At 39.8% G+C, this 27,179-nt stretch overlaps 1 protein-coding gene across 7 annotated transcripts in view; it reads left to right on the forward strand.

Annotated features, from left to right (window-relative positions):
* The window catches only part of PTPRM (protein tyrosine phosphatase receptor type M), a 685,790-nt gene that overhangs the window by 653,152 nt on the left and 5,459 nt on the right, over window positions 1–27,179 (forward strand). For all 7 annotated transcript variants that reach the window (XM_084621210.1, XM_084621211.1, XM_084621214.1 and 4 more), the window contains 9 exons: window positions 5,623–5,739; window positions 10,557–10,711; window positions 10,995–11,130; window positions 11,702–11,851; window positions 12,371–12,544; window positions 15,594–15,725; window positions 20,561–20,686; window positions 23,015–23,178; window positions 25,182–25,317. In XM_084621210.1, coding sequence (XP_084477336.1) covers window positions 5,623–5,739; window positions 10,557–10,711; window positions 10,995–11,130; window positions 11,702–11,851; window positions 12,371–12,544; window positions 15,594–15,725; window positions 20,561–20,686; window positions 23,015–23,178; window positions 25,182–25,317 — 1,290 coding nt within the window. The remainder of the gene's footprint in view (window positions 1–5,622; window positions 5,740–10,556; window positions 10,712–10,994; window positions 11,131–11,701; window positions 11,852–12,370; window positions 12,545–15,593; window positions 15,726–20,560; window positions 20,687–23,014; window positions 23,179–25,181; window positions 25,318–27,179) is intronic.

Raw genomic sequence — 27,179 nt, forward strand, 5'->3', positions numbered from 1 at the left:
TATCTGTATCATATACCTAAACCTTCTGTTTGACTTTTACTTTAAAATACGTTCCAAATATTTATACAAAAACCAAAGAAATGTATCCAGATGCAGTAACTGAAGAGGCTCTGTTAAAATTTTTGATGTACACATTTTGGTATTTTTACTAGCCTCCATGGGGCAGAGCTGCATGGGGCACTGAGGTTCGTAACCTCTGTGCAGGACCTCCAACCCTACCACAACTGTTCCATTGGGTCATCTTAAATGAGAATTCAAAAGGAAACAAAATCCAGCCATTAAGACAAAAGAAAGGGGAAGTGTGCATCATGAAATCTGCCACAGAAGTGGACTTTTTAAATGTCCCTATTCCTTAATCATAATCCAGGCTGTCTAAACTGTACCTGTGACGTGAAGAAGAGCTCTGTGTAGCTGAAAACCTTGTCTCTATTCACCAACAGAAGTTGGTCCAATAACTTTGTCTCTCTAGACTGCACCAAGTTAGAAACATGCGTGTTTTCCTTCAGACCCAAGCAGTTTAGGTGAATCTATATTTTAAATAGTTTATTTTACTAACCTCAGCTGTTTTGAGATGGCAGGCACCCATCTGAAAGGAGCTGAGCTAAAGTTAGAAACATAATGCTCAGTAGTGGTGTTGTGACTGTGACTGCAGCTGCTTCCTCTTTCATACGTGCCTTGGAAATGTGTATGTGTATCAGATTTCACCCATGAAAAAGCTACAGGCAGGAAGAGGAAATTAAGGTCAGAAAGAGGGCTGTCAGTAGGCTGTACCAGTCTGTTGACAATGTGAAGAGGTGCTTACTCTGCACAGGACACAGGAAAACATCTTCACGCAGTGAGGAAAAGGCTATTTCAAGTATTTCCCTAACAACAAATGTAAAGGTTTACTCAGTTTGAGTCAGGGATTTGAACAAAACCAGTGGCCTGGATTATCAAATAGAACAGACAGACAGATAAACAATGAACCTCCAATATGTTTCTTATGGCTTCCCTTTTCCTAACTTCAGGGCTTTCGGAAAATCTTCTATGTGGAATTTTTAAAAAGAATTATAGACAGTAGAATAGGAGTACCAGCACTATGAACTGCATGCAGCTATTTTTAACATTTTAAATGGTGTGTGTTCATCACTGGCAACAGATATTTAGATACATTTCTCTAGTGAAGAATGAGACTAAATATAGTGCCTATTTTTATTCCTGTTCTATTCATTTCCAGTGTAAAATGTGCAGTTACTTTTGTATGCAGCCAATCAAGAATTGTATATTTATGCAAAACTACATACTTGCATATATTAGAAGATTAACATTTAATTTCCCCTTGGTGAGAGGAAGGGAGAAACATCATGTGTAACAGATACATAATAGATGCTGGTCCTATCATTTAATGCACTACTGGAACATGCCCAGATACAAAAGTGATGGTTGTGAGATAAGAACCTGACAAGAGAAGAACAGAAGTTAAATATATAACTAATCAATGTGTAATGTTCCTCACCAACCATCTCACTGACAAAAATTGGAGAAGGGACAATTTTTCAGTATTTACAGCTACATGTTTCTTCTTTGAGTAGTGTCCTTATGGGTGCTCTACTTCCGCCCCCTGCTCCTTTGATCGGAGATTTCTCATAGCAGCATCCGTTCAGTCCATGCATGCATGCTAGTCACTCAGCCTCGTGCCCCGTGCTGTTGTTATATAGCACTGTGCAGGTGAACCGCCCTCAGTTCCTTCTCAACTCATACCTCAGGCTGAAAATGAGCTGTGGAAGTTGAGATATCTCAACTTTATTCTAGTATTTAGTTTATAGACGTTCTTAGTATTAGTGTAATTAGTAAGTAGTAGTAGCTTTAGCTTCTTCTTCTTCGAGTAGTGTTCTTACGGGTGCTCCACTGTAGCTGTATCTGACCACCCCCCACCCTCCCTCCTGGTCTGCCTCAAGGGTATCTAGCGCTGGCAAGCAAACCGCCCTCAGTTCCTTCTCAACCCCCCTGGGGCTGAGATGGAATGAGTAGCAGTCCAGTTTACTTATTTACTTTATATTTGATAGTGTTAATTTATAATTGTTCTTAGAGTTTCCATTCTTTTTTGTAGTACCTGTAAAGTTTCTGTTCTTCAATTCTTAAAAAAAAAAAAAAAGTTTTTTTTCTTTCGACCCCTTTCCCCACCTTTGTTGTGGGACTTCCCCCCCAGAGGGGCATGCCCGGTTCCCCCAGCTTTAAAAGGTGCCTCCCTATGATGAACAGGCACTCTTGCTGCATCTGACATCTCAGAGAGGGACACATCCTGCAGAAATGCACCTTCTGCCAACAGCTGAAAGCTAGGTACCAAAAGAACCAGGAGCTAAAGCTGAAACTCCTCCTCATGGAAGGCTCTCTTAAACCGGCATCTGGCCCCAGTCCTGAGTCCTCTCCAGGATGCAGATCATCCCTGGAGTCATCAAACTCCAGAAAGGGAGAATCATGGAGGAAGTTGTCTGATTCCCTCCACAAAGCCTCCAGGAAAAGGGTCTCAAGGCCTCAAACAGAGATCCTGACCAGCCAGAGGAGACCCCGGCGCGTTAGGTCACCTCAGCACTGATGGCTCCAAGGCACGGTACCCTAAAGAAACAGGGACCCCCAGGTGCAAGCTCTGCTGCAATACCTAAAGGCCCAAGGGGCACAGGCTGTGAGACAGTGGCACCACCTGCCAGAGACAAGAATAGAGACTGTACTATCTCTACTAAATTGGCACCCACAAGAACATCCCCCATACCGACCTCTTCAAAGCAGCCCTCTTTGGAACATGCCTTCCATAAAATAAGCTGTTGGTGCCAATGAGTCAGCACTGACAATCCCTGACAGTACGAAGCACAACAACAGTATCGCAGGAAATCCGCTTCTCTGGGGGCCTTACGATCGTGGAGCACCAGAGTCCCTGCTACTCAGTACAGAATTCCAGTACCAAGCACATCTCAGTCCCCAGAATCACAATCAGCACTGGGGTACATGTGTCCAATGACCCTGTTGGCCCCACCCAATTCCAGTAGGGAGTCAGACAGTAATCAGGGTAACAGTTTCTCTCTGGTCTCACACCACAACCCACCATTATAGCATCTGAGACCTCCTCGGCTATTCCCACGCTCCGATCCCCATTCTTCCTGGTGTGGACACCCATGCCCTGCCCCCTTCCCCAGGGGCTGTACTGGGATCTGTGGGCAACCTACAAGCCCCATACTTCTTGATCTTCTAGTATCTCCCACAGGGTACCCACCAGACATTCCTCTGCAGCCTCTATCCAGAACCTCAGACCCTCAGGAGGACACTTTTGAGGAGCAGAAGGCCAGACTACAGTTGGAAACCACTCCACTGATGAACATCTCCTCCTCACCGGATGAGGCAGTGATGCCCCCTCCTCCATCATTAGCTGATGAGTTCATGCTTTTCCAGTATCTCACTAGGAGGTTGGCTGATGCTCTTCAAATTTCCCTGGAAGAGGTGAAAGACTCTCACTATAAATTGCTGGACATACTACACACATCTTTCTCTTTGAGAATTGCCCTCCCAATCAGTGAGGCACTTTTAGACCCTGCCAAGGTCATCAACCAGATGCCAGTCTGTATTCCACCAATATATAAAAGGGCTGGCAAAAAGTTTTACAGGGTCGCCAAGGAGGCAGACTTTCTTTTCATGCACCCTCCCCCCCACTCTGTAGTAGTGAACGCTGTTAACACCCAAGGAAAGCAAAATCACACCAAATCAACCCCCTGTGATAGACATTGTAAGAGGCTTGACCCGTTCAGGTGAAACGCATACTTCTCTGTGACTTTACAATTCAGAGAGTCAAACTACCAAGCCCTAATGGCTAAATATGACTATATGAACTATGGCAAACTCAATGCCTTTATTGACCACTTGCCAGATACACAAAAAGAGCAATCGCAAACCATTATCCAAGAGGGCTAGTTGGTAGTGAGAACAGCACTACAAACCACGGATAGTTCAAAAGGATCTGCAATTTCTAATCAAAGATTTTCCAAGTGGGTATCTGACTGCATTCAGTCTTGCTACGAATCTCATAATATTCAAGCATTTTTGGACATATGAACTCACTATACAAGGTCCATTTCCACGTGTATGGCATTTCTTGAAAACGTGCCCATTATTGAAATATATAAAGCTGCTATTTTAGCTTCTATACATACGTTAGCTGAACATTACGCAGTAACTCGTGATGCTGCTTTCAACGCTGTGTTTGGCCCAGCTCTACTATCTTCCCTATTGGACTTGACTCCAAAGCTCCCTCCTCCTTAAAGGGAACTGCTTGGTAATCACCTGCAGTGGGGCACCTGTAGGGACACTACTCAAAGAAGAAACAATGGTTGCTCACCCTGTGCAGTAACTGTAGTTCTTTGAGATGCCTGCCCTATGGGTGCTCCTCTACCCACCCTCCTTCCCCTCTGTTTCGGAGTTCTCTGCTATAGGGCTTTGCAGTAGACAAGGAACTGAGGGCAGTTTGCCAACACAGTGCTATATAACAATGGCACGGGGCATGAGGCTGACTAGCACGCATGTGTGGGCTGAGCAGACACTGCTATGAGAAACCTCTGATCAAAGGCACTGGAGGCATAAACGCACCTAGTAGGGAGCACATATCTCGAAGAACTACAGGGTTGAGTAAGGGTGAGTAACCATTTCATCAAAATACACAACTCTCCTTCCCCCCCCCAGAAAGGTGACTAGCACAAAGATGCTTCACATTTTAATTTTACATACTTTGTGAAGGTTGTGCTAGGCTGCACTAAGGCGCACCAAACCCCGCCAACTCCTGAATAGAGTTCATGCAAGCCACCTCCCCTCTCTCCTTTCACTGGGACGAATTCCCTAAAGCCCACTGAAGTCAATGATTGTTCAGAGTCACACAGAGAGTCAGTGTTAAAGCCAGGAATAGAATCTCCTGACACCCAGTCCTGTGCTTTAGCTATATGACCACCTCTGACCAGTTCTTTTGAGAAGTTAATTCTAATTGAGAAAATAGATGCTTTTTCTTTCCAACATTAGACAAACCCTTATGTCTACAGCGTGAACTGTCATTTTAAAAGAATGCAAGATATTTTTGGAACAAGTAACAACTGCAGGTGGACGAAAAAATCCAGAGGAGCTTGAGTTTATTCAAGCTTCTATTTGTAGCTTTTCCCTCTGTATACTCCCTGACTTGGAAAGAACAAGAAATGAATGGTTATTGTAACTGAGCTATGCACAGTATAAACATCCTTCATGCTACATAGAAATTTGCCTTATTTTACTGAATATTATTCCCACCTAGAACCCCAAAACTGTCTTTTTTAAAAGGTATGTTCTTTAAATTAGCTGTTTAAAGTGGTTAAAAAGTGGTTAAAAAGAAGAAGAAGAAGTAGGATAATTAACCAAGCTAAACTATATTCCCAAAATGAGAAGTTGGCAAACTCCATTTACCCATGTTTACCCTGAGCTACACTGCTGCTTTAAATACATGGACCATTTCCTTGTGTAAGCAGCCTGACTGTTTTATGTGTGGTTGAATTTGATATCGTAAATCATTGCAAAAGGTACAGAACATATTCAGATGCTGAAAAATATGAACCTTAATTTCTTTTGTATTTTTAAAAGGTCAAATGTTGTAAATACTGGCCAGATGACACAGAGATATATAAAGACATTAAAGTTACCCTAATAGAAACAGAGCTCCTGGCTGAATATGTGATTCGAACATTTGCAGTGGAGAAGGTAAGTTTGGAAAACTGTATTTTCAAAATATGATGTTGTTTTCCCATACAAGTTAAATACATGTAATTTTCAAAAAGAAAAGGACTACTTGTGGCACCTTAGAGACTAACAAATTTATTTGAGCATAAGCTTTTCGTGAGCTGTATTAGCTCACTTCATCGGATGCATTCAGTGGAAAATACAGTGGGATTTATATACATAGAGAACATGAAACAATGGGTGTTACCATACACACTGTAACAAGAGTGATCACTTAAGGTGAGCTATTACCAGCAGGAGAGTGGGGGTGGGGGGGAAAACCTTTTGTCATGATAATCAAGGTGGGCCATTTCCAGCAGTTGACGAGAACATCTGAGCAACAGTGGGGGGAGGTAAAGGGGCGAATAAACATGGGGACATAGTTTTACTTTGTGTAATGACACATCCACTCCCAGTCTTTATTCAAGCCTAAGTTAATTGTATCCAGTTTGCAAATTAATTCCAATTCAGCAGTCTCTCATTGGAATCTGGTTTTGAAGTTTTTTTGTTGAAGAATTGCCACTTTTAGGACTGTAATCGAGTGACCAAAGAGATTGAAGTGTTCTCCGACTGGTTTTTGAATGTTATCATTCTTGACGTCTGATTTGTGTCCATTTATTCTTTTACGTAGAGTCTGTCCAGTTTGGCCAACGTACATGGCAGAGGGACATTGCTGGCACATGATGGCATATATCACATTGGTAGATGTGCAGGTGAACGAGCCTCTGATAGTGTGGCTGATGTGATTAGGCCCTATGATGGTGTCCCCTGAATAGATATGTGGACACAGTTGGCAACGGGCTTTGTTGCAAGGATAGGTTCCTGGGTTAGTGGTTCTGTTGTGGGGTATGTGGTTGCTGGTGAGTATTTGCTTCTGGTTGGGGGGCTGTCTGCAAGCAAGGACTGGCCTGTCTCCCAAGATCTGTGAGAGTGATGGGTTGTCCTTCAGGGTAGGTTGTAGATCCTTGAAGAAAACAACAGAACACCACTAGCCATCACCTTCAGCCCCCAACTAAAACCTCTCCAACGCATCATCAAGGATCTACAACCTATCCTGAATATAGACAAACACGGCTGCTCCTCTGAAACCTGACATGTAATTTTGTCACTTTGAAAAGATCCTAGATTTCACTGGGTAACAGGCAGCCCATTTTTCATAGCAAATTACTTTTGGGTAGTCTTCCAGTGCTCCCTTATGGAAGATTGGATTTTCACTTTTCTTTAAATGTGGATCCTTTCTGCCTTGCCCTGGCCCAGACTTGAAATGGAAACAGAAATTCCATTCCCTTGGGGCACTAGAGGAGGAGAGGGCTCTGACCCATCTATCAATTAAACAGGACATTGATGTTGTTTTCCTGTCTTCTATTCACCACAATCAAGTCAGTCTATGTCAAAAATAAGTCTTTTTATATACTACTATTATTCAGACGTCTAGCATGATTATAACTGCTGTAATCCACTGGTCCAATATATTTCCTGGTCTACAGCAGAACTGTTTTATAATGAAGTAATTTTTTTAACAAGACTTTAAGCAGGGGAGGTCCTTTACAAGCACAGTTACAAATGCCATATTGTATCGTCTTTTAGTTGATTTGAATAATGCCATTCATTGGGTTGTCACTTAATTAACAGGTATTAAAATCAGGTTGTTGTTTCAGATGATTTACAGCCTAGAGAGACAATGTATAAAACTACCAACAGGAGTGCTGGAAGCAGTGACAAAAGTAGCATGGTTCAATGCTGAGATTTAGCATGCATCCTGGTTGTTCCATGATTTTTGTTCACTCACTAGTATGTCTTGAATATCAAATAACTTAAGTCATTTTCAGCTATGTATTCTTATTTGCCATGGCATCAATTTTCTTTAAACCAATGTTTTAAAGGTGTTCCTATTAAGTTACTGAATCATCTAATCTCAGTTTGTGTTAGAGCATCTTGTCCATGATCTCACAATGCATGACAAAGGCAGATCCAGAAAGATGAGCAATTAATTTTTCCTATTACATTCTTCAGCCTAATTGTTAAATATACACCAGTCCAGCGAATGGAATCTAATGTTAGTAATACTTTTTCCTCGGCTCACTCAAACCTGTTGTCTCCAACTATTTAGATATTTTTTAACACACAGAGATGAGAAGGGGGTGGTTAGACTTTGAAGAAAATGTGGTTTGGGTGATTTCTATTCATGAAGTTCGAAGGTCATGCTTTGAAGTTAGCTTTTCACTTCTTAGTCAGGACTGTGAAAAAAGACTTGGAAGATTTTACAGTTACTCATGACCAAAAGCTCATGAATAAGTGAATTGAAACAGATAGGGATAAACAATCCTAACTATTTTATTTCAAAAAAATTTCTCCATTTGAAAATACCTCATTTAGACATTAGTTTTTTAACAATAGGCAGCTTTTCAATAAGCTGATAATGCAGCTTCTGTGTGGTTCAGAAAGGAATGTGTTTGTTTTTTCCCCCTCTGTTATTTATTTTTTTAGTTTTCCTTATTGTGCTGAACAGTCAGGGCTACCCATATCCTCTTTCCTGAATTTAGATTGTATAAAATGTTTCTGACCCACTTAGTTATTCAGGTCATTTTTTCTATATGCTTCTAAAAGAAAACTAAGAAGTTTATTTGTTGGGGAAGGAGTTGATTGATGCATTTTTTAAAAAGAAATGACAGTTTAGTTAATGTCAGGGTGTGGTGGTTGTAATCCTGCTCCTGTGTAATTTAAAACTTAAAGAGACTTAGGCCCTGATCCTGCAAACACTTTCATATGTGCTTAATTTTGTGCACATGAGTAGTTTTTCGGGAACTACTAGTCAATGGGACTACTCATTTGTGCAGGAGTAAGCAGCTGAGTAAGTGTTTCAGGAGCAAAGCCTAAATTATTAACAGTCTAGGGACAGTTTATAATATGACAGAGTTTTCATCCTTTTGATTTCAAGGAAAAGGTGAAAAATATTGTCTATCCAAGATGAGCATATGCTTTCATGATTCACACAGTTGTGATTCTGTTTTGGGTATAAAACCCAGTAGAGAAGATACAGAGAGATGAAAATGGGTCTTTGTAGATACAATAAAAAAACTCATTATAGCAATATGCTATATGCAAAATCTAGCACAAATGGTAGACAAAAATTACACTTGAAATATTTAAGTGTGAGTCCAGTGGGTGTATACAGCTCATGTTTTGAAGGTACATTGACAGCACTTGCCAGACAAGTAAGTGTGCTTGCAGACAGGCAATTACATGTACATCTACCTATTCTGCATGTGCAAATGGAGGTTTTGCATGTGTAATGGATGTACACTTAAATTTTGGAGGTGCAATTTATGTGGTATGTTGACTAACAAATGTTAAAATCCTTGCGTAGACAGGGCAATTTGTATTTTAACACGTTAGGTGGTAGGGCATCAGCCTCCCTGTTAATGTGTGTAAAAATATCAATTGCCTTGTCTACATTACGGTTTAAACATAATTTAAAAATCACATCTTTTTCCCAGTGAACACAGCCTAAAACAGAACACATTCCAATTTGGATATATTTTCCTAACCATTGCTTGTTCCTGTTGCAAACATACATGAACATTAGGTAATCACTCAAAATGATCCATTCTCCTTAATTTCCACATCTCTGTCTCCCTCATCTTGATCCTGCTTCCACTCCCATTGAAGACAATTGAGGTTTTGCTATTAGCATAAGTGGGAACAGGAATGGGCCCTCTGACACGTTGCTTATTTCCAACAGCCCCTTTGAGATACACATTTCCTAAGTGTTGGAAATCCCTGCCCTGGTTCTTGCATACTATTAATAAAGCTAAACAACAACTTTATACTACTTCATTACCATGCAAATAGAGTTAGGCCTTTTATATGCAAAGCAGTTCAAGACAGAGAAATATAGCCTTAAGAAGAAGAAACACAGAACACCAGTTATTAAAATCATCAATATTTATTCCACAGCTAACCTTTATATCTGTCCAAGCTGGACACTACCTGTCATAATATTATTTGCTTTTGAAATGTATATGGTGGCCTCTGGTGTATAGGTTTGTAAAAGACTATATTATACTAACAAATAAACAGTGCTGCAATTTTACAGAGGAAAAAATAGATTTAATAAAATCCGTCTATTTACCTAGATGCCCTACAGGTTGATATTGTAAATGACAGTAGCATTTGGTTTCTCGGCAAATACAATTCCAGTAGGCCCTCTGTAGGTTTGTCACCATATCCATATACTACAGGTATTAAATTACTAAGGGCTAAGTGGTGATTAGCTGAGCAGTGGAGGGGAAGTAAAGAGCCTTCTCCCATCTCCAGTGCTTCCCTTTGTGGTTGGAGGAGCACACACAGGTGCTGCTACTACTGGTTTGCTTACCTGGGAACAAGGAATGAGAGAAATGAACATCAGAAGTTCTAGGGTGAAATCCTGACGTCAGTGAAATCAATGGGAGTTTGCCACATGATTTCTGTTCCTGGCTTTGTTGTTGACTTACTCCCTTAGGAGTGAATTGTTAAAGCTGTTTAGGTGCCTAAAGATGCAGGTGGGCATTTAGTGGGATTTTCAAAAGCACCTGAGCAGTTAGTATTAAACCAACCTATTTTATGCTAAGGTTTTGGATCCAGTTGAAAATCCACACCTCATCTTGCCTTTTAAAGAACTCCAGTAGTTTTTTTAAGCAAGGCCCCAGTTGTTAAACTCATGTTCAAACAAAGTCTCTCTCCTAATTTCTTCCCCATTTTCATTTCTACATTTTTTCTTCTTCTTCTTCTTCTTTATTTGTTTATTTGATTCTGGACAGAGAGGTGCTCATGAAATCCGAGAAATCAGGCAGTTTCACTTCACAGGCTGGCCAGACCATGGCGTACCATACCATGCAACAGGACTGCTGGGATTTGTACGGCAGGTGAAGTCCAAGAGCCCACCTAATGCCGGCCCACTGGTTGTACACTGCAGGTAAGCAGAATGAAAATGTCTGCTTTCCGTTTCCCCACTAAGACTCTGGGCCTAATTCTTCCCCACCCTACATTGTGTGATCACTCCATAAGTAATTGAAGCCATAGGAGCTACTCATAATAAAGTAATAAGAAAAAATGGCAAAATCGACCCTGCAAACCCCTATACACAGAACTCTTGTTGATGTCAGTAAGTATCCAACACCTGAAGCACTTGCAGAATCAGGCTCAAAACCTTATATTTTCTAAGAATTCATTCAGCGTGGACTGTGCTTTTATTTTAGTGCTGGTGCTGGTAGAACCGGATGCTTCATTGTCATTGACATCATGCTAGATATGGCAGAAAGAGAAGGTGTCGTAGATATATACAACTGTGTCAGGGAGCTTCGATCTCGAAGAGTTAACATGGTGCAAACTGAGGTATGGGCATCTTTCTTGGACTGTTGTTGTATCATTTGCCGTAAAAGTACTGCTCTTTATAACATACACTACCTGCCACAATACATGGAAAATACTTCATATGGTGCAGTGAGGAACAATAAAGCCATTCAATATTTATACAAACAAACATATGGGTGGTACCTTACTGGTTTCTGATTTTGAGGGTGATAAATGTTTTTAAAAAGATAGTCTGGGTGATATTGTTTAGTCAGAGTTAAGATCCGCCACTTTGGATCCCATTTATGAGCAGAAGTGCCTGTGGAGCTGTGCAAAAAGAAAAAAGCAAGATGAGGCCACTATAAAAACCTTTTTTTGTGTGTGTGTACAGGTTGGTTGGCTTATTTATCATAACTGATTGGGCCCAACCCTTCCACAGCTTTTTCTGTGGAATATAATAGTATATTTCATTAACTACTTTTGCTCTCTACAGGCTCTACTCAGTGTACATTGATGTTAATGTGAGCTTTATAGGTTATTTACTGTTTACTTGAGCACTAATACTTAAGAGGTGCTCCCTCTAAGTCAGTAATTGTGTTGATTGCTTTACCAGGAGCAGTACGTATTTATCCACGACGCAATACTGGAAGCCTGTCTTTGTGGAGATACTTCTATTCCAGCTTCTCAAGTTAGGTCTGTGTACTATGAAATGAATAAACTGGATCCTCAGACTAACTCAAGTCAGATCAAAGAAGAATTTAGGGTAAGTCATGGACAGCACAACGTGGATACATGCAATATGGCTCCTCCTCCCATACCTGTTGAAGTCAACAGAGACCCTCCATTGATTTCAGTGGGGTTTGGATCGGGCCTGTGAGGAAAGAACTACACAACAGGGCAATAATATGTCACAAATTTCTGTTGAAATATGTGAAGTAATAAAGATATCCAATGGAGTAGTTGTAAAGTTCTCTCTTTCCTCATAAACAGAGGTTTGAATCCTATGTGGTTTCCCTCCATGATCCTTTGGCCAGAATACAGGTAACCCTGCAACCATCTTTCAGGTTCTTCCTTCATATGTGCTCATGTTCAGCAATCCAAGGTTTTTGCTTTTGAACCCAGCTGTTCATTCATTTGTTTGTTTTTCTTTTGATTTTTTACATTTGTAAATTCCCTCTGAAACTGTATCCCAAATTGATTTGAAATTCTATTATTTAACTATTTTAGGATTCGTTCACTGATGAGCTAACCTTGCTCATGTATTGTTTATTCTTTTTCATAGACTCTAAACATGGTGACTCCAACACTGCGTGTAGAAGATTGCAGTATAGCACTTTTACCCCGTAATCATGAAAAAAATCGCTGTATGGATGTTCTGCCTCCAGACAGATGCCTCCCTTTCCTCATAACAATAGATGGGGAGAGCAGTAACTACATTAACGCCGCACTGATGGATGTAAGCCCCATTATATCATTAATAATAAAGCAGGAATAAACTCCACACTGGAAAATCCTGGGAAGCATAGTCAGCACCAGAGCACTCAAATCCTTCCACTTCACTTTCAAAAAATGACACAAAATCTTTAAACCCCTGAGTACATTTAGGATCCCTCATATGTTATGTCTCAGCCAAGGTTCCAAAACCACACAGAGAAAGCCCGTCAGGGAGTACTGACAAATTAAAAATGTCTGCATTTCTCGCTAGCTCTTGAATTTTTAACCATCTGGCCTAAAGAGAAAAAGAGTTACCTATTAAGTCACCCAGGCAGCTAAATGGGATAATAGGGTTTGCAGCAGTATTTTAGATCCCTTTCCTTCTAATTTACACAGTAATTAACAGAAAAAATAATTGCCTGTCAGCACAGATAGCACACAAGACATTACTCCAGTCGTTCTATTTATATCTGTCTGAGTGAACATTTCCTGTTCAGCTGATGAAAAAATGAATATTTTAAATGCAGTTATGGTAATTTTAATAGTGCTAATAGGATATCAGTAAAAAGACACTTAAATGTGTTTTACACTCTCTAGAGATTTATAGTATATCTCTGACATTTTAGAACTGGGGTAATTAAAATTGTGACACACACACGTACGAGAAAATAGTGTTTAGGAAAGAATGAACATACTTGAAATATTCTTTCTGAAAAGTAAAGCTTCAGTAATAATAATAGTTTGCACTCATATAGGACTTTCCATCCAAGATCTCAAAGTATTTTATTCATGTTAGATAAGGCTCAAAACTAGGTGTTGTTATCTTTGTTTATATGAATAGGGAAACAGACAAGCTTAAATGGCTTGTCTAGATTCACACAGTGTCCCGGGGCACACAGGAAGCCAGTGACAAATCTCAGATTGTAATGTCTGCTGTCTTGCCATTATACCGCATCCCATCATAGAGAGGTCAATATTATTTTGTTTTGTAAATAAGTACTGATCAAAAAAGATGATTCCTTAGTATTAGCTTTTGCAGCTACTTATCTTATTATGAGCCATTTACCTTTGAAATCAAATTGTTGGGCTGGATCCTAAGGTGTACCTGAGCCATGGTTGGTGCTCCAGGGCAGGGGAGTTAGGTGGCTTTCTGCCACTTTTCCATCCTCCTAATCTTGGAGACAGCTGGTGCTTGGTTCAGCGACTCCACCTCCCTGCAAACATCTTAGAACAGCCTTGGGACTCTTATAAACTGTGCTGGCTGGTCTGGCCACGTGGGGGCTGATCCATTTCCCCAGAATCATTGGTGCACTGTGTGCTCCAGCCATGTCCCCAGAATAGTCCCTACATTAGGGGCCAGGAGCAGGTGGTTTGCTCTTTCTCATACCCTAGTCTATACCCATTAGTGGGTCAGGTGCTCAGTTGCTCTCCCCTCCCCTTGTATCAGTTGAGATGGAAATGCAGACCTGGGTGTCATCAATGCACTTAAAGCACCATAACCTATGCCTCCTCATTAACTCCCCCGATGGCACCGTATATGCTTTGAATAAGGGGGGTGAAATTTTGAATCGTGCATCACGCTACACAAGGGTGAGTTTGGTGAGCAGTTGCTCAATACAGCCCTCTGGGACCTTTCAGCCAGGAAGGAATGGAGCCATTTAAGAGCAGCCCCCAGTTCCGCACATGACTTCAGGCAAGTCAGCACCCTCTCATGATCATTGAAGGCAGCTGATTGATCTGATAGTTACAGCATGGATATCTAATGATTATCGAGTGCTAAGAAGAGATTACTGACCAAAGGAAAGAAGAAGGGCACATCTGGCACCATATTCAAGTCTGTAACCAGAATGAAAAGCTAGATTCTGTGAGAGTCCTCTTGCCCCATTAACCTTCTCAAAAAGAAAAGGAGTACTTGTGGCACCTTAGAGACTGACTAATTTATTTGAGCATAAGCTTTTGTGGGCTACAGCCCACTTCATCGGATGCATAGAATGGAACATACAGTAAGAAGAGAGAGAGAGAGAGAGAGAGAGAGAACATGAAAAGGTGGAAGTAGCCATACCAACTGTAAGAGGCTAATTAATTAAGATGAGCTATTATCACCGGGAGGAAAAAACTTTTGTAAGGATAATCAAGATGGCCCATTTAGACAGTTGATAAGAAGGTGTGAGGATACTTAACATGGGGAAATAGATTCAGTATGTGTATGGCTGGGTCAAATAAATGTGTTAGTCTCTAAGGTGCCACAAGTACTCCTGTTCTTTTTGCGGATACAGACTAACACGGCTGCTACTCTGAAACCTGTCATTAACTGTCTCAGTTACCCAAGCAAAAAAGGAAGATTCAAATAGCTACCCAGATTGCCAGCGTTTAGACATAGTTTCCTGAGCATACGGGTGCGTACAAGCTTCCTTCAAAGCAGACATGCCCTTCTTAATGGAGATATTGACAATCCTCGACCGATAACAGACTAAGTACTTCCATTATGGCCTTCAGCAGCAAAGAAGCGTCTGGTTCTAAATCATGGGTTGTGGATGAAAGTTCACCCAGTGCCTCCAGTCAGTGACATGGGCCAGTGTTTAAAGAGAGAATGAACCTTGTTTTTCCCCCTAAAGATATTGCTTTGCTGCCAGTTAGACTAGGATTTGAGCAATATTTCTTGGAACAATAACTGGGTATCACCTTACACAGGAATCATTCACATTAACAATCAAGTACAGTCAACATAGATTCATCTGTCTGTCAACAACTCAGAACAAATCTACCTCTCGAGATTTTATGGGTGGTACATTGGAAGCAAGAATCTCTTTTTTTCTCCTTCTGTATGCCCATGTCATAATTTTTTTAAAAAATATGATCTGTTAAAGCCATATTGTCTCCAGATGTAAAATTACAGTTTATTAGATTACAAGCAAGCATCTCAGGGAAGATCTGAAAACACTGTGTGAGTAATCTTCAAAATAACAATAATACTTATTTTCCTAGGGTTTGGGGCCATTACTGACATTTTGCTGGATGGATTTCTTCTCTTATCACTTTTAATTTTATCTTCTGTTGCTATTGTTTTGCAGAGCTATAAGCAACCCTCAGCTTTTATAGTTACCCAGCACCCTTTACCAAATACTGTCAAAGATTTCTGGAGGCTGGTCCTAGACTATCATTGCACATCAATCGTTATGCTGAATGATGTGGATCCAGCACAAGTAAGTCCTAGAAACTGCTCCAATCAAAGTACTTTACAGAGTAATGCTTGTGTTTAGGTAGTACATGTGTGCTTCAGAACAGTGTTAGGACGTAATTTGGGTTATAAAACAGCATTCACAAACACTAGAAAATTGATTCATAGCTCGTGGATAGGCAAAGGGAGGGAAGGGAGGAAAGAATGAGGCCATCATAAGTTTGTCCACCATTATGTAAATACACACACACACACCCCTAACTCCTTGGGAATTGGTAATAGAATGTTGAACCTTTCAGTTCTAGGACTTGGCTCAAAGTTTAAAACAAGTTCATAGTGGCCAAAAGTTAACAGAAATTCACAGCTTTCCCGTGTTGCTTGCCTGAAATGAGTCTGTGGTCTTGGTCTACCTAGACGGGGGGAGGGATAGCTCAGTGGTTTGAGCATTGGCCTGCTAAACCCAGGGTTGGGAGTTCAATCCTTGAGGGGGCCATTTAGGGACCTGGGGCAAAAATTGGGGATTGGTCCTGCTTTGAGCAGGGGGTTGGACTAAATGACCTCCTGAGGTCCCTTCCAACCTTGATTTCTATGATTCTACTAGTGGACAGTCATTCCCATCACAAAAATCAGCATCACATTTGGCACAAATTGGATCTGTAAGTGGCAGCCTCAGTGGAGAGGACAAGAACTAAACAGGAATGGAGACTGGACTATCTTCTCTCCATAGAGGGGCTCTCTCCAGAACAGAGATGAAGCAAATGTATGGGGCATTTTTAATTAGCTTACAATATAGCTGCTCATTGTTCGTTAGAAAGATATATCTGTTCTTTAAAAAAGTAGAGAACTTGAGCCATTCTGGGCTTCTGATATGGCAATTTCCTTAAGCACTGACTTTACTTTTTAACACTGGCATTAAACAGGAGCAATGCAGTAAACAAGACCCTACTATGTAAATGTTCTAAAATGCTTTTAATATTTGGTTAAAGTAACGTCAAAATTAATATGCTGTAGTATGCTGCATCTGATATTTATTCCTGATGTGTTCAAGAATCTCTTTTTTAACAAGTTTAAGTCATACATAGAAAAATGCTCACATTTATTTCATGTTAACATTAAGATTTTGTTTTAAAAAACATAAAAGTTTTCAACCTGGGCTTTCAAAAAAGTGCCTACAAATTCCAAACACTGTCTTAAATACTGAGCTTCTGAATCCCTAACCATTCTTACTTGTCTAGAAATTAAAGAAAAAACTTTTATTCATGAGTCTGAGGTTATTTTCAGTGTGAATGAGGAAACACTCTAGGGAGTCAGACTTTTAGTAACTGCTACACAGAGTTTGTGAATTTGTAGGCTGTGTTTTGAATGTATAATAGTGTTTGGCTATTTTAGGCATTTATTGGCCTTACTCACTATTAAAAGCTATTGGGATATATAATGTGTCAGGTAATACACCTGTCTTTGCAATTCATTAAACTTTTTTCTCAAATGTAAGTGACAAGCTTTTCATTAGGAATAAATCTCAAAACTCAAAAAGCAAAAAGAAGGAAAAGAGGGCTGGTTTATTGAAAACCATTATCATTCAGCGTTATTACTAATTATTGTCAAAATAGTTATTTATTTATTTATTTATTTCTATATAATGTATTTACATATTACTGTAATACATACATCAGATACTCTGTTAGAACATTAAATAACATAGGTGAGAGGAATCAACCCTGGTGCACTTCTGATTCTGCTGAAAACCAGCCTGTAGTACAGCCATTGACCCTCACACAGCTAAATGTACCATGGTAGTTTGTCCACTCTGAACATTAAGTCCTCAGGCACCCCATCCTGGTGTGTCATTATTCACAAGGGTGATTGGTGCACTGAGTCAAAACCAGCTACAAGGTCTATAAACATGGTGTTAACTGTCTTTTGTTGCCGTTTTTTCAGTTTTTTTTTGGCGTTTTTCAGTAACATTTCACAGAGCATATATAGCATAGATTGTAGATTGGCCAGTACAGAAACCACATTAGTTATCTGTCATTTTTGGTTTAAGGCCCAATTTCAGTCAGTTCAGTAGTATGGTCATAAACACTTTCCCTGACACTGACAGCAGCATTATTCCCCTATAATCTGAGCAAACTAATCACTCTCCCTTTTGGAAAAAAGGGATGATACAGCCCCTCTTCCAATCCAAAACTGATTGAGGCCCAAGTAGGAGTTGCAAAATTTAGGATCTTGAGTATGCAAATGATATTTTCTTACTTGAAATGCCTATTGGCCAACTACAGCTAATGCTGGAAGATCTACAAAAAAATTGCAAAATCTGTGGGACTTAAGATCAATGGTGATAAAACCAAAGCTATGCATGCTTCCTGTAAAATGGAAGTGAATGGCCTGTGTGTAGATGGCAATGACATTGAATGGGTAAATGGTTTCATCTATCTGGCTAGTTGGTTGAGAGCAGGAGGTTGTATAACCAAAGAATTCACATGTCGAATTGATCTTGCATCAGTGGCATTTCAGAATCTTCAAAGGCCTCTGTGTGGCAGGATATCTCTGTGACATCTAAGATACGAGTGTTCACCATGATAGTGACGACAGCCCTGCTATGTGGAGCAGGATCATGGCCATTAAAAATAAAACATAGGAGGGGAAAATAAATAGTTTTAGTGACAAAAGTTACAGCACATTATTAACATACGTTGAGATGGTTTTGTCACAAATGAAGAGATATGTAGACGATCCCAGGAAGTTGCAGTCTTACCCCAGTTGAGAACAGGACAATTGCAGTGGTGGGGTCATGTCCAGCATGCAGAAAAAGGTATGCTTTTATAGAAAGTTTGTAGAGCTGAAGTCGAAGCAAGTAGATATGGGGCCAACCACAAATGAAGTTGGAAGATGCAATTTGGAGAGATTTGAGAAGTCTAAATCTTCTCATACTGATTCTTGTCAAAGGAAGATTTGCAAGTAACCATTCAAGATAGTCCATTTTATGAAGGACCATGGCTGCTACATGGTAGCCATGTGGATCTGCTGCAGCTGCTGTATATATACTCCAGTTTAGGGGGAATTCCATGCCTTCCTGAGAAATCAAACCCTAAACATCTACCCTAAAGAAGTTGATACATCACATACATCCAACCACTCACATTCACAAAAAAACTCTCAAACCAAATGTCCTACATATTTGAAAATCATGGATTCCTACAACTGCTGTGCCAAACATCTTAGCCTTTATATGATCTTTAAGTATTTTTCAAAAAGCCATTGGAATGGTATTACTACATAATGGAAGGACTTACAGTGAGTTGTACACCATGTTGGAAACCTACATTAGCTATCTATGTTCATTGTATTTTGTTACTCAATACAGATAAGTGTATTTCATAATGAAAACATGATTAAGATTCAGAGCAGAGTCTAAAAGTAATTTGCTCATCAGTGTGAGCTGTGAATGTAGAGTGTTTTTAAAAAAGAAAATACATTATCCTAATTGGATTTTTTTGTTTTTAATTTGTTAAATTGAACTGATATGCAAATCAGACTTTGTCCTATTTTTACTCTGTTTTAAAGGGCCACATTTTCGTAAAATGCAGTAATTTGTGAGTGGCTCTGTTGAGGGATGAGTGTTATAAAGAAGTGCAAAACAACAGCTGTAGCATGTCTGATTTGTCAGCTCAGCTGTGGATCGCCTGCAACAGAATGAAGGCCACTGCTACTTTTTTGAATAAAATGAAGTTTTAAAATATGAGATCAATGCTCCTGCAAGCAAGCGTTAGTTTGCTCATTCTCATACTTAATTTTGCTGCATGCCTGGCCATGAACTGCTATAGGTATCCCTGGTAGGTGAGGTAGTATCTTTTATTGGACCAATTTCTGTTCGTGAAAGAAAATCTTTTGAGCTTATACAGAGCTCTTCTTCGGTAAGCTTAAAAAAGTGTCTCTTTCCCCAACAGAAGTTGGTCCAATAAAAGATATCACCTTGTCTCTCTAATGTCCTGGGACCAGGACAGCCACAACAACACTGCAAACCTAAATATCCCAGAAAGTGAACACACTGTATAGAGGGCAATTCTGAGAATCCCCATCAAAGTGTTGAATTAATCTTTAAAGTATTAGGGGTAGAAGACCAAGAGTCAGGTGATTCATTTCAGGATTAAGCCAAAAAATTTTTATTGGACACTTAAACTGTTCAAGATACATATTCATATTCTTCTGTGATCTCTAGGTCATATTTTCTACTGTAAAGTGGCATTCACAAATGTAAGACTGACTGGTCACTGAAAATTTCAAGCAGTGCTGATTTTAGCCAGTTCACTAGTCTGGAGCTAAACTGAGCCCAGAATTTAGGCACTGGAGTTTTGAGAATAGCTCTACTTTTATAACAGCAATAACACATTGCACTGCGGTTATGAACTGGTATCAATACACTTAGAACACTTTAAGATATCAGGCCTTTGGTCCTCTGTTCACAGCACACTCTAAATGGGATGTCGTTCAACAGCATCCCCACATCCCATCATATCTGAACACTTAATTGATGTTGAGTGTCAGAAATGTGTGACTCCAAACACCAAAGAGTTAAGAATACAGCAATGAGCCATATGAGGTGCAGTTACTTAAGAATTTATTTGGTTAAATTTGTTCTGCAAAAGTAAAGTTGGAATACTGAAAAAACTGGCCTGGAGATTGGGAAACTACAATTTTATAATAATGTGTGTGAGAATTTTAGTAACACTTGAAAAAGAGAAAAAATTAAATGAAATGATCCATATTAAAAGACAAGAAAAATGCATTCTCCAGGGATGTTCCAGGATATCAATGTTCTTATAAATAACTGTGCTTGTCTGTGATTTTGATCTCCTGTAGTTGTGTCCCCAGTACTGGCCAGAAAATGGGGTGCACCGACATGGTCCCATTCAGGTGGAATTTGTATCAGCTGATTTAGAAGAAGACATAATCAGCCGGATATTCCGAATTTATAATGCAGCAAGAGTAAGAACCTTATTCAGTTTCTCTCTTTTTTTTAAACTTAACCATTTCGATTGACAGGGGGGAAATGTTAACTAAGAAATCTTTCCTCCAAATATCCAGTTAGTTTTAATCAGGACTATATATTAATAAAATAAATGTGTGTATATCTGTATAATAATAATGTGTGTAAAATTGAAGGTAATGAGCAAACCTTACTGAGGTTATAAAAGTAAAGATTAAACAAAAAGTAAAGGTTAAACATGCAAAAGCACCTCACACTCCGAAGTCTGAGAACAAGCTTATAGATATATGGTTCATACATAGAATCAGAATAAGGCTATGTATATGTAATCAGAATAAAGACATTTTTCTACCATGTGCCTTTGTTATGTTTATTACATTCACATGAGAAAAATACAGCATTAAGATTGTACTGTTAACCAGGAATTGCAGAAGTTAATGTTGTTACAGCAGTTAGCCCACGTTGCATATTTTGTTGTGCATAATTCAGTTTATGTTTTAAAATACATTGTGTTAGTTTATTGAATAAATGTAACAAAAAATAAAAACCAGGGGCTTTATGAGCAACATTACTTTGATGCAAGAATCATGGCCTAAATTTTCAAAAATGAGTTGTGATTTGGGGTACCTTAACTTTGAAGTTCCCAACTTTAAACATCTTAAAGGGATGTAATTGCCAGAAAGCATTGAGCACCTAACCCTGAAAAACAAGTTGGGCCCTCAGAACTCGTGCCTCAAGTTGGGCCCCCAGAACTCACTAGGTCATTTTTGAAAATGGAAGCCTTTAACATCTGCATTTTTTTACACTTGTACTTGAAGAGTTCAGCCTTATCATAATCTGCACTGAATGTCCTGGCGCTTTAAATAGAAAAAAAGGCAAAATGCACCAATACCACTTCTTTGAGAGAGAGGTTTGCTTCTTGTAAATACTGTACCGGGATCTCTATGAAGTGCACAGTCCTTTAAGTGCACCTTTTAACATACGTGCGTTTCAAAGAAGTGAGCACTTTATAAAGATACTAATGTGGTGTGATAATATACTTCACCATACCTCCTGAAGCCAGCAGACATCCACTTAAGCCAGGTTGAGAGAGACATGAAGCAGATCAGGCATCCCATCCAGGCAAAGAGGGCCCAGCAAAATGGACTTGGCACTTCCTCCCAAAACTGAGGAGACATTGGAAAGAATGGGCAGCACTCCCTAGTCGGTCAGTGAGGTCATGGATTGCACTGAGGGCCAGTCCTCCCCAGGACAAGCAAAGACAAGTCCTGTGTCCTGCTCCCGCAACAAGAGAGAAAAGAGCCAAAGAGGTACCTGGTGCCCTACTTCCCAGTCCAGAGAGCCAGTGAATAAGCCTTCACTTCCCATTCTTTCAGATTTCTAGGGCCTTGAAGTCCCCAGTGATTTTTCATGAGTAAAATCAAAAAACCCATGAAATGTTAATAGGATGTGTGATTTAATAATCGCTGATCAATATTAATCCTATTTTGAGGGGAGGGGCAGTCAGATGGAAAGGACCAGCCAGGGGTGCAATAGGTTCCAAATTTTGACAGAAAGCAGGCAAATCCCATATAAGCCTTGAGTGCAGGGGACTGAACTTGGTGACCTATTGATGTCCCTTCCAGTACTACACTTCTGTGATTCTATGACAATCAAAATTTACTCTGCCTCAGCTCTGCTGTAGTCCCTTCTTTTGTTAATCTGTCACCCTCTCTATTACTACTGTGTAACAGCAATAACAACAACATTGTCATGTAAACATTCTGGGTTTTTGTTCCATGCATTAATTGATATAGTAAAGCCTCTCTTCAGAACTATTTCTCTTGAGAGTTTGTGCATAGCCCAGTTAATAAAGTGCATGTTTTAAACATGTTTATTTTTTTCACTCCTGCTTTCCTCATAATGGCTTGAAAGATTTTGCTCAAACTTTCTTTTTAAAATGAAAGAAACAGGACATTTCTTCCAAAAAGCTGAAAGTTATGAGCATGTGAAAAACCAGAGGTTATAATTGAAATTGTATTGTGACTTTCACTTTGCTATCGAGTGACTACTATAATATTAAATTATCATTTACTTGACTCTTGTAGCTGTAGCATTGTTCTGCTCTAGTCTCTTTGTATATCCTGCTACTTAAAACATTGTGTGCTTAATAACTCTTTTGGAGATTAAAAGCCATAACTCTCAAGGGCAGCTGAAATTACTTTAGTAATTTGTAAGCAGTGATGTCCTTTAACAACTTTGATGAGAAAGTTTAAATTGTATGCCATTTGAGTATAGTGTAAATAATGCCTTCGCTTTTTTCTTGCTTATTGTTCGGATCTTTGCAGCCCCAAGATGGGTATCGGATGGTGCAGCAGTTTCAGTTCCTGGGATGGCCCATGTACAGAGATACTCCAGTGTCCAAACGTTCTTTCTTGAAACAAATACGTCAGGTGGAGAAATGGCAGGAAGAATACAATGGAGGAGAAGGACGTACAGTCGTACATTGTTTGTAAGTATTTGAAGGTAGGAAAGCAAGGGGGTGGTATAAATATTTACTGTACTTTGGGTTTTAAAGGATTTGCATGAAGGTAAGAGGCATCCTTGTAATTTATCCCATAATTTGGAATTGAATTACACAGCACCTCGTTGAAAAACAGTGGAAGCTCATGAAGGTTTTTCATTTGTGGGAAGTTGGGTTTTCCATTCATGTTCTTTGGGAGAAATCTGAGAGCCTCTTTCCTGAGGGTCATATATACATGCATGAGGGCCTCAAGTTTCCATGGCTCCATGTGGAGGTACAAGTTCTTAATCTGCCCACTATTCCTCTCTTAGGACTTAGAACCTGCCATGTGCTGTTTTCCCTCAGCTCTCACAGAGGATTGAGTTCTCATGAACTGAGGCTGCAATTCAGGAAACATTCCTGTTCAATTAAGCATTGGCTTGAGTGCTGCCCTGATTAGTGATGGAATTACGCACACCCTTAAGTGCTTTCATGAATTGGGGCCTAAATTAGAAAATAACGTTCTGACCGTTCTGTTTACATTTAATAGAAATTAGTAACTACAGATAAAAACTGCAAGTTTATTACTGTTGCCCATTTACACTGACCTTGCACAAGTCACTCAATCTCTTTGTGCTTTAGTTTCCCCATCTGTAGAATGGGGATAATGATACTGACATCAAAGGAGTATTGTGTGGTTTAACTAATTAATGTTTTGAGATCCTCAGCTGAAAGGCCCTTTTGAAGTGCAAATTACTGTTATCCCTATAGTTACTGATGATATTAAATAGTTATACCACATCACGCACGCGTCACTTCCTGGCAGTAGAGAAAAGAAAAAAGCTCTGACATAATCCTTTTAAATGACTTTAGTTTAATTAACATTCTCAAAGAGTCCCACAATATCAGCCAATGTTTTGGCAGCAGAGAGCATTCTTTTCATACTGCCTGGATGTGACAGATGTGCGATTTCATAGCTTCCTTTGAAAATCAACCATTTGTGAGTGCTGGTTTGAAAGACCCGCTAGCTAACTAGTCTTCACTCTGGTAATTATTAAGGTTTATTATTTCCAATGAAGTGCAGCCTAAAGACTCTGATTGGAATAGTTGTAGAAATAATAGGGTTTCTGGAAAGAGATTCTCTTGAAGATTAAAAATAGCTGAAGATAAAGCACTATTAAATACTATATTTGATCATGCCTATGAACATTTATGACTGGCTTTTAGTCAGCAAGTTAGTGTGGGTTCTCATCTTCTGAAACTATGGATGATGGGGGAACATACAGTTGTAAAAGCACTCATTCCCATGCAGTGAGTGTAATGCCTGTACCTAATGCCACAAGGTACAGGTAAATGTAGTGGGATATTGCAGCACCACCTAATGGCTATGTTAAGAGTACAGTTATCAATACAAATTATAAGTTGGGCAGGGCTCTTTTACTGTTACCTGAGAACCTTTGAGTCCAGAAATAAGGCACCATAACCTAGAATAGAAAAACTTGTAACCAGCTCAAAACCAAACTCCAAAATCTGTTTAATGTTTTAGCATTTCTGAGTCTGAGTCTCGTTACACTAAGGTTGCTATATAAGTGTAAAGGGGCCTCAAATTGAACAGAAATGTAATTTACCCCACTTTAAGGCTCCTTTGTACTGCCAGAGCAAGGGAACGGAGCCTTAGTGTGAATGAGAATCAGGCTCCTCTGTCTCTATTCTATTTTCCAAATAGTTACTTTGTTCTTCAGATTTATGAATTAATAGAAAAGACTAGTGCAAAATTTAAACACTCTGTTACCCTCAGGCTTCCAAGCTGATGGATTCTGTAGCATACATGTTGGATAATTCAGCCTATTCATTTTAATTAGAAATTGCATCCTTCTTAGAGTTCAGAGGCATTAATAGCCATTGGTTCACCAGTATTTGCATTGCACGTCTCGTAGAACATTCAGACACAGTATGAGAACTAGTAACATACAGTCATGAGTAATGGAGCCATTTTATCACTTTTATTGTAGAAACGGAGGTGGCCGCAGTGGGACATTTTGTGCAATCAGCATTGTTTGTGAAATGCTTCGGCACCAGAGGGCAGTTGATGTATTCCATGCTGTGAAGACACTGAGAAATAATAAGCCTAACATGGTGGACCTTCTGGTATGAGCTTTTTTAACTGCACCACTAAATAGAAAATGTTCCCTTTTATCATAAGGTTTGGGGAGATTTCCAAGATTTTCAGTGGGAGTTGTTGAGAAAGCATGCAAGTCGTTTTCAAAGGGGATAATGAAATCATTTCACTTATAAGAGTATTTTTACACTGCTTTCTTCCCAAGGAGACTTTGTCTCTGTTCATTTGAATTTTTGAAATAGTTTAAAACTTTCAACAGAACATCTTTATTAATTTGCCTTTCTGGCAGTGTGATCCATGAGGAGAGCAGTCATCGCACAGCAGAAATAATAATAATGTAAAATGAAATGCCAGATTTTCAAATTATATATTTTATAAATAGCTTAATTGCCTAATATTTATCAAAGCCGTGAATTTCAGTGTGACATCCAGAATATTGCATTTAATTATGGTTGCTCTACCTCATAGAAAGATTAAAGGAGTTCGGAAACAAGGGGCCATGTGCAATTATTTTCTTATAGAGTGTTTTATTGAATCTTTTAGATGTAGAATTGCAGAAACACTAGTGGCTATGACACAAGAGCTGTAGGACAGCTTAAATCAGCAGGCTCTTATGTTCTGCTTATAGTTCTGTATTGGGAGAAAGATGTACAGTTCCACCCAATTCAATGTGATGGTCTCAGACCTTCAAAACCTCTGTAGAAACAGGCTATTGAATTAAGGGGGACAGTGCCACTGTACTTTATGGCGGGGTGCCTTAAAAGCACTGCTTTTAGAGTCTGACTTTTTGAAAGCAGATTAGCTTCAATGACAGATGTAGTATTTGGGTAATTTCAGGAATCATAACCCAGTATGAGTTAACTGTGTAATCTATGGACAATAGGGGATTGGTTAATTGGGACTGAACTGTGTTTGGGCATCTTTTCTACCCCAAAATCCCAAGGAGGAGGCAGGGAGATCCCACAGAACTGTGACACCCTCCACCCCTGTACCCTTAGGAGAGATCTCCACTCCCAGTCTGGCCTCACGTGTTGAACACCTTGAGGAATAGTGAATGCTAGTGGGTTGGCCAAGCTACTTAGGGGTGATGTGCTAGGAAGATGGAGGGTTTCTGCCTTCTATGAGGTAGGACCAGGTCCATATTTTTGGTTGCAGCAAGTCCCAGTATGCCCTGCCTCTCTTTTGAAGAAACCCCTTCTCCTCAGACCTACCAAGGTGTCCCACCTCCACTGCTGTGAATTCCTGTCCCTCCCTCAGGCCAGGCATCAGTAAGAGAGAGACATCGAGCTGGGTCCTTAGGTGAACCAGCACCTTGCCAGCAGCATGAGATGAGCAGGGAGTTTGAGGCTGCCACTCTGAGGAGGCAAGCTAGCAATGTAAGACTGTCAGTCATCTGGAGGTGAGGGACCTTCCAGCTTTCGTGATGTTGGGAGTGGGCCATTCATTTGGCTCCTGTCTCAGGACACTCCTAATTTTTTATTTGCTGGATGTAGAGAGAAATGTCCTACTTTTCCACTCAGTCTGTGTAGATGCGGATTTGTACCTGGCATGCCTGCTGTTCTCAGGTCTCTGTGAGTTTAAGTCAGAGGTGACTGGTAACTGCTGATCGGGAGGGGGGGCGGGGGGACACAATTTAAAGGTTCTGGTGGTATGCAGCAGGGTTCAGGGCAGGTACTCAAGAGACAAAAGAGTTTTGATTTCTAGAGCTACTTTTGCTGTTCATATTTTATGATACTATATAATAGCCAATGGAGATTGTGCTAAAAGAGAGCTACACATGAAGAAGCTCTGGATTGCACTGATGTGTTATATCAATTTGAAGAACAGAGATATTTGCAAACCAATCAGCACGCAATAATTATGTCAGGAATCAGTTCTAATTTAACCTTAT

Source organism: Lepidochelys olivacea (genome assembly GCF_965140295.1).
Source record: "Lepidochelys olivacea isolate rLepOli2 genome assembly, chromosome: 2".
NCBI classification, from domain to species: domain Eukaryota; kingdom Metazoa; phylum Chordata; order Testudines; family Cheloniidae; genus Lepidochelys; species Lepidochelys olivacea.